This window comes from Halyomorpha halys, unplaced genomic scaffold, assembly GCF_000696795.3.
Source record: "Halyomorpha halys isolate HHAL.00 unplaced genomic scaffold, Hhal_1.1 Scaffold266.1, whole genome shotgun sequence".
NCBI lineage: Eukaryota > Metazoa > Arthropoda > Insecta > Hemiptera > Pentatomidae > Halyomorpha > Halyomorpha halys.
The window spans coordinates 27,056-35,481 of NW_027114321.1; the positions used below are offsets into that span (position 1 = coordinate 27,056).

At 33.8% G+C, this 8,426-nt stretch overlaps 1 protein-coding gene across 4 annotated transcripts in view; it reads left to right on the top strand.

The window, feature by feature from the left end:
* Nf1 (neurofibromin 1) overlaps positions 1-8,426 on the top strand; it is a gene marked incomplete at its 5' end in the record, with an annotated part of 128,258 nt that overhangs the window by 10,140 nt on the left and 109,692 nt on the right. For all 4 annotated transcript variants that reach the window (XM_067051513.1, XM_067051514.1, XM_067051515.1 and 1 more), the window contains 2 exon segments: positions 193-451; positions 7,095-7,233. In XM_067051513.1, the coding sequence (XP_066907614.1) occupies positions 193-451; positions 7,095-7,233 (398 nt within the window).

An 8,426-nucleotide genomic window follows, 5' to 3' on the forward strand; every position in this document is an offset into this window, starting at 1 on the left:
CCCCGAAAGTGCTGCCATCTCTTGAAAAAAAAAATTACTAAAAATCGGTACATTTAGCCTTAAATATTTGTTACCTGATCATCTCACAATGGAAATTTAGAATAAGAAATATTTTAATTTATATTGGTACAACTTTACCAGCATAGTAATCTTTTTCATTTAAGAATCCTCTCATTTATACTTTATTTGTAGGTATTAGATAGAACTTGTACATCTCCTACAGATCTTCTTGAAAATCATGCTCTTTGGGATGACATAGCTATTCTGGCAAGATATCTTTTGATGCTTTCATTTAACAATTGTTTAGATGTTGCAAGACATCTCCCATTTCTTTTCCATGTCGTGACATTTCTTGTTTGCTCTGGATCTACTAGTATGAGAGCCTCTATGCATGGTTTAGTTATAAATATTATTCATTCTCTTTGTACATGCACTAAACCAACATTTACTGGTAAGTAAAATGTAATTGAGTGTTTAAGTTTAATGATCATTTTATGTATTAGTTGTAATTACTGTTTCGTTTTTGCTAATATCCATTCAGCTGCATTTTTTAAATAATATTTTCCTACCATCACAACCCTTTATATAGGCAGTTTAACTATGTGTTCCATTTCCTTTAGTGTTGTCATGACCATAGTTTTGTTTGCTGTAGCTCTCATGATTCTCTCAAGTTCGTGGGTGCATACAGTTCTTTAACTGCTCTCACTTTTTCTTGGTGAACCTGAATGCCTTCAGTATCAAGCAGATGACTCAAAAATTCTATTTTTTCACTGAGAAACTTGAGTTTTTGATTTATTTAGAGTCATTCCAATATCACTAAGCTTACCAAGCACCCTATGCAAATTCTGATCATTTTGTTTCATTGACCCAAAAATTAAAATATTGTCTATCATGCATAAGACTCTAGATAAACCTTCCAATATTTCATGAATTTGGGTTTCGGAGCACAGTTTACTCCAAAAAACAATCTGTGGAATCTATATCAGCCATAAGGAGTGATAAAAGTAATAAAATCTTTTGAATCCTGTCTGTTGAAACCCACTTTCATCATCAAGTTTTGAAAAATACTGAGTGCCAGGGGACAGTAACAGCTACAGGTACTGTCTTTGCAGTATAGTGCAATCCTACATTTATCCAGTATTTTCCCAACTCCAGTAAAAAGTTTGGAAAATCTTTTAATTTTCCTTTATTACTTGATTCCACTTCATATATTTTATCAAACAAACCAAACTGCTCCATAGCCATACTACCAAGAAGAGAAGCCCCTTGTTGTAGACAATTTCTTGTCTAATAGTTCTTGATTTATAAGTGAGTGGCATGATAGATTAGCCCTTTGATAGCTTGATAGAAGAACTGTTACATCACTGTCCTAGTCTATTTTGAACATCATCTTTCTATTATTTATGTGTAGAATCGCAGACCAGGGGGGGGGGGTGATTATCTCCACTAACAGCACAAATTGATCCATCAGAGGAGTTGTAATCCAATTCATCTAGCTCATCATTTTGATTAATATAAGTTCTCTTGCCTGAATTTTTGAACTAGATTTGACAGATTTCCTTTCTTTCCGTTTTTTTCAGACACTCTAAAAAAAAATGCTCATTGACATGACAATACTTACATTCCTCATTACAAACAGGGCATGTACTTCTATCATGTACAGGAAACAAGTACAATATGGCAAATATAAAACATTGTCTTGAGAGTTACTTCCTTTAAAATAACCCGTTTTAGAAAAACTTGCTTTAGAGATGCCAACTTATTGAACCTCATCAACTGGAATTGAACTTAAGTTTAGAGACTCAAATTTTTTTTTCTTCAAATTATAGACAATACTAATCTCCTTCTGCTTAACACAGGGGAACATACTTTCCTTAGGTCCAGGTATAGGACTTATTCAGCTATTGATCTTACACTCTGTAGTCTAACGTTGTATAATTCTACAGATTAGACAGTTCTTACTGATTTGCACGGCAGTGACCATTTCCCACTTCATATAACATTTAAAACAACGAATCATTTACATACCAAGCCGAAATGGGTGCTAAAAAGAGCTAATTGGACTCTTTTTACGTCCCTTGCCTCCCCACCACAAATTCATTCATCTGATATGGACACTGATAGAGGTTGTAAAGCCCTTATTAACAAATTATATTATTATATGATTATAAAGCTGCAAAGGCATCAATACCGATAACCTTAGGATCCCCAAGAAGACAGCTTGTTCCTTGGTTTAATGATAAGTGCAAGGTATTAAAGAACCTCCTTAGCATATAAAAAATTCACCAAATGTATGAAGTCAGAAAACTTTATTGAATATAAAAAGCTCTGGGCTATATGTAGAAATATATTTAAACAAAGTAAGGTGGAATCATAGAAAATATATATTAGCTCCATAAACTCCTGTACATCATCAGCTGATGTGTGGAATAAAGTCTGCAAATTTATAAGAAATCCCTACCTTCCCTGTTACATTATATCTGTTAATGGAAAACTGACAAATAACCCATCTATTATATCAAATACATTTGCCAACTATTTCTTCAAAATATATAATTCCACTGAAAATAATATTGTTGACGAAGTAATAGGTTCCAACAGGACAGATATGATCTCCCTTTTTCTGTATAGGAATTAAAGCATACTTTAAATTATGTCAAAGGTACTACACCCGAACCTGATCAAATCCAATATGACATTATCCAAAAACTCCCAAATAACACGCTAAAATGGCTGCTTGACTACTATAATCATGTCTAGTTCACTGGGCAATTCCCAAGTATCTGGTGGGATTCAATAATAATCCTAATTTTAAATGGAAGGGACAAGCGGATGACAACCAGCTATCGACCCATATTCCTGACAAGCTGTGTCAGTAAAATAATGGAATGTATGGTCAATAAAAGATGAATGTGGATAAAAGAGAACAATAATTTTTTGCAATCTTTCCAATCTGGATTTTGCAAAGGTCGATCCACACTAGACCATCTGGTTACATTGGAGGCTGAAACCCAATATTCATTTATTAATGCTCAACATTCAATTGCGATATTTTTCGATCTTAAAAAAGCATTTGACAGTATCAAACATAATATAATCCTTAAAAAACTATCAGCTGTCGGAATTAATGGGCAAATGTACCTATAAAACAATTTCTTTCATATCGTCACTCCAATACAAATAGGATGCAAATTTTCCGATGACCGCAAACAGATTAGTGGAGTTCCACAGGGTTGTGTTCTCAGCCCAACACTATTCTGCCTAGCAATTAACGATTTAGGGCTCAACTTGCCAAGGGGTGTTAAACCGCTACTATTTGTGAACGATCTAGCCATTATTTGTCAAACAGCAAATACAATTACCATTAAACATAAATTACAGGAAGTAATCAATAACTGGTCACTCTCAATCGGTCTCGAGTTCTCACCTGAGAAAACCAAATGCCTCCATTTCACCCGTAAAAGAATAACCCCACCATCTCCTGAACCATATTTATATATGTGTAGGGTATCAAAGAATCACTTTTGATACCCTACACAAATAACCACAGATTCCTGGGGATGATTTTTGACCGAAAACTAAATTGGGAAACCCACATCTCAACATTAAAATTCAATGCAATAAAAAAATTAAATATATTACGGTTTCTTAGCGGCATCTCTTGGGGCTCAGACAGACACACACTTATCAAACTATACCAGACTCTGATATGCTCGAAAATGGACTATGGATGTTTCATTTACGGCTCTGCCAGACACCGGATCTTCGCCAGACTAGATGTGGTTCATCATACAGGGATACGTATCGCAACTGGCGGATTTAGAACTAGCCCCATTCTTAGTCTGTGTTCCGAAGCTGGACTACCTCCTCTTTTATGCAGAAGGTTAAAACTGGCGATAAACTATATTTCAAAAATATACCCTCAAAACAATCACCCCAGCATAAATACTTCTTCAAACCTAAATATTCATATTTTTTTAGAAATAGAATAAATTCAACACTTCCGTTGGCAGAAAGAACACATACTGCTATTGAGTTCTTTAAAGAAACATCTTTGTGCATTCCTCAATACCCCATGGATACAATACACAGGTTACCAAATACAATGCTCCAATTATCCCAATTACCAGAAGGTAGTACGTCACCTACTGAATATAAAACTAGGTTCTCACGTCTTTTTCAAAATATTCCTGATCCTTTTTTGATCTATACGGATGGATCAAAATCTGACGAATTTACAGCATGCTCTTTTGTTACAAATGACTCAAACCATAAAATAAAACTACATAAATTGTGCAATGTAAATATAGTTGAGCTACATGCAATAGACTCAGCACTCCACTTCTCCATGACAGTCACGCATACTAACATAGTAATCATTACCGACTCTTCAAGTTCATTAAAAGCCATAAGGAACATTTACCCAAAACACCCGACAATCATAAAAATTCACAATTATACCAACATGCCTGAAAATTTGGGAAAAATTGTTTTCTTTATATGGGTGCCGGTTTATATACGGATTGCCGTAAATGAACTGGTGGACGTTGCTGCCAAACAAGCACTTGCTCTTCGAGGTCAGGGCGTGGCCATTTCGACACTCCAAGAAATAAATCTTCCGGTAAAAAATGAAGTATCAGTTAGTTGGCAAGTCATGTGGAATAAAAGCCCGCCAAGAAAATTAAAAATTATTAAATAAAAAAAAACGATTTAACCATGGACCTCATCAAACCTTTCCAATTCCAGGGAGGAGGTAGCTATAGCCAGATTAAGAATAGGTCATACGAACTTAACTCATGCATTCCTAATCAATAAGCAGCCACCACCAAAATGCCAATACTGCAATAATAGACTTACAGTCAGTCACATATTTGAAGAATGCCATTTCTATATATGAACTTAAGTAGATTAGGAGTGGGACCAAGTGTATCAGATACCCTAAATGATGACTAGAAGAACGTGGAAATGGTTTTGGTTTTCTTAAAAAGCAATAACCTTTTGAATAAGATTTAAAGTAATTATTTAAAGAGTTTTAAATCTTGAAATTGAATTATAAAATGAGAAACATGGGCATTGATGACCTTTGAGTTTTATGTCCTAAAGCCCCAATGAACAACAACAACAAGATTGTGTAACATGGAAAAAAAAATCTGTTACTGGCTCCTACAAATTTTGAACCTGACTATTGAACCATGTTCTTTTATCATGCATCACATTAGTTTTTGGAGAAAATTAATCGTCTAATTTTTTTATAACAATCTGGTAGTTTTTTCTTGTTCTACCGTCAGTTTAAATTCTAAAAGAATTTCATCTGCTTTGTCTTCTATTAAATAGATCAATGTATTGACTTTCTCCTTATATGCCAATTTATTTAGTTGAGAAGTAAGTCGAAAACATACAAACCTTCTTTTCTATCTTGGCCACTTCTCACCATTTTGCCCACACATGACCACAGAAAATGTAAATGTTCTGGACAAGCAATATTATAACTTTTTAAATTTTTGCAATGTTGTCATACTAGCAATATTAAATTATATCATTCGCCCCCTATATGATTCGCCGCAAACTAATGATGTGGAGAGGCAGAATAGAACACTTCTAAAAATGTTGAAAATAGCAAAACTGATCAAAGAGGACTGGAAGAAGGAATTGCAATATTACCTGTTCCAGTATCGTGTCACACCACATTCAGTTACTGGAGTTCCACTGGGCACATTGTTCTTTGGCCAAAAAATTAGGAACAAAATACCTTATCTATGCAGGGAATTGGAGTTGAAAGATAAAAATACTCTTCATAAGTTGAAAGGTAAGGAGTATGTGGATAAGAAGCATGGAGCAACGATCCATTCATATTCTGAAAATGACTTGCTCCTCAAAAATAACGATATTAAGACCAACAAGTGAACGCCCACATTTCATCCCATTCCATATAGAGTAGTGGAGAAATTTGAAAATTGGTCAAAGTTGAGTCACCAGATGGTGTTAGGCTGACTCGAGTTCCAACTGGAAACTTTATATTCCAGCCAACCAGACATCGGAATCACGAATCACACAGCCAACTGGTCAGGAGATGAGTTTAACTACATCTGCTAAAACAACCCCTGGTCTCATATGGAAAAGGACTTAAACGAGACGTTGGATGAAACAATATTGCCAACTACCCCAGCAGGTCGACCTCGTAGAAATCTAAGGACCCCATCTTGGTTGAACGATTATGAATTAGGACCCCTATATAATCCTGAGCATTCTTAGCTTCTTTTCTACTGTTGTTGTATTTTGCAAACTTCATTTAATAAACAAAATAAGAGATGTAGTAAACTAATATATAGTTAGATAAAATATGTATTATTTTTGTTTTGTAAGAAATTCATGTATCTGGCAACACTGGGAGAAGTTTACACATATAAATTAATTAAAGTGTGATTTTATTAGTGTTGTAATTTTTTGGAGTGTATTAAAGTTGTTGAAATTGATTTAATTCAATATTTTAGTTAAAAGAAATCCCACAAAGAAAAATGATTTACCAAGTTAGTTTTAGTTAAATTAGCCTTGCTTTGAGTACCTAAGTTTTCTACCTATAAATTTCTTAATTCAATTTTCAGTCTTTGATCTGGTATTCCACTTCTGGCACCATGTTGTATTAATTAATAAACAAAACTAACAGAATTGGAGCAAATCTTTATTCTGAACACTTTATGTATAAAAATCTCATTATCAATTATCCAATTATGGATTTCACTAGCGAGAACAATCATTCTTTAACAATTGCCCAAAGAACTATTATTATAGACCCTTCCATGGGTATCTATTCAGCTTTAGTGAATAGATTTTTTGGGCTTTCTTCAAACTAGTTTGAATTAATGCATGTCCTGATAGTAATGTTTTTCTCCAGCTAAAAGCCTCATTTGAAAACAATTTATTTTTAAAAAATAACTTCAATTAAAGAGTTTGAGAGTTCAGGCTATATAATTCATACAGGAAGTTTTGTTGGTTTAAAAAAAAAAAAAAATGCAATTTCTATATGTAAGTAAGTGTAAAGTATTATTATTGTTTTCGAGAAAAATATCTGTTAAAATGTAGACCTTGTATTACAGAGGAGGCCCAACGTGTTCTACGCCTTAGTTTAGATGAATTTTCTCTTCAGAAGTTTTATTTACTGTTTGGTATCAGCAAAGTAAAATCTGCTGCAGTCACTGCTTTCAGAAGTAGTTATAGACATCCTACTGATGGGAGGTATGTTTTTTTTTTACAAAACATTTTTTTATTTTTTTTTCTTCAAATCCTCTTCAATACTTTTTTTTGTAACAAATGTATCATTACTATGTCTTTTTGTATATTGGTTAGCTTTCTGAGGGGTTTTTAGGTCTATAATAGGGAAATCGTCTCCAGAAAGATTTTGTGATCTTTATTTACAAGAAAATCTAGCTTATGTTCCTGTAAATTTAATTCTTGCAAGTTTGGAAGCATGTATGTAATTTATAATTACTATATTTTATTTCTATTTATCATTTCAATTGTTTTACTTACTAATTATCCATCTTTTGGTTGGTTTAGTGTTTAATTTATAGAAATCCCAGTTATACTATTTTATACTGTATTATGGTAGTTATTTTACTTGTCACTTTCATTTGATAACTCAAAATTTTGGCAGTTAGAGTGCCTAATATCACCAAAGAGAGCTAAATCATTTTGGAAGTATCTTTTTTCATAGGTGATGTGAAACTTCAGGGGTCCGATACATGCATTATGACCAGGAGCCCTTTATTGCATATTATTAAGAGTTCAAATGAAATGAATTGTTAGACATTTTTTGGTTAGTGAAAATATATAATTTTATATTGAACAATACAAATCCCTGAAGGGAGAGATGTAAGAGATAGATATTATGATTTGGGTCGCATATGAGCAAACACACAAAGGTTTATCTGAGGAGGAGTCTCACCGCCGCTTCACTTTCTTCCCACTGCCACTCCGCTGTCATCCCTCTGAGTGTACTGTGTGGGTGTGCGAATGGTGATCACAGTAACTCTCATTCGATCCAGATGCAACCTTTCCAATTAACGTTGACCAGCTAAGTGAAAATTAGTAGTTGTTAGGGTAATCAGGTTTCGGCATGACATATTATATGAGTTTGTGATGTCAGTTGTGACATATGATCCACGGAGTCTGGTAGCTTACATTTAGGGGGTATTCAAATGAGACCAAAAAATCTGACGAAATACAGATGTGAATCCGACTGGTGATGCTACCTCTCTTATATTCTTTGATACTTAATTCACTTCAAGTTGATTTATAGAATAGAACTTCCCAAATCTGCATATTAGTACGGAGCCCTCTCCATGCCTTTTACAATATACTTTTTCTTGAGTGACTGAACAAATTTAGACAAATTGTTGCCTGTAACTGGCATAGATAGTGTATATATA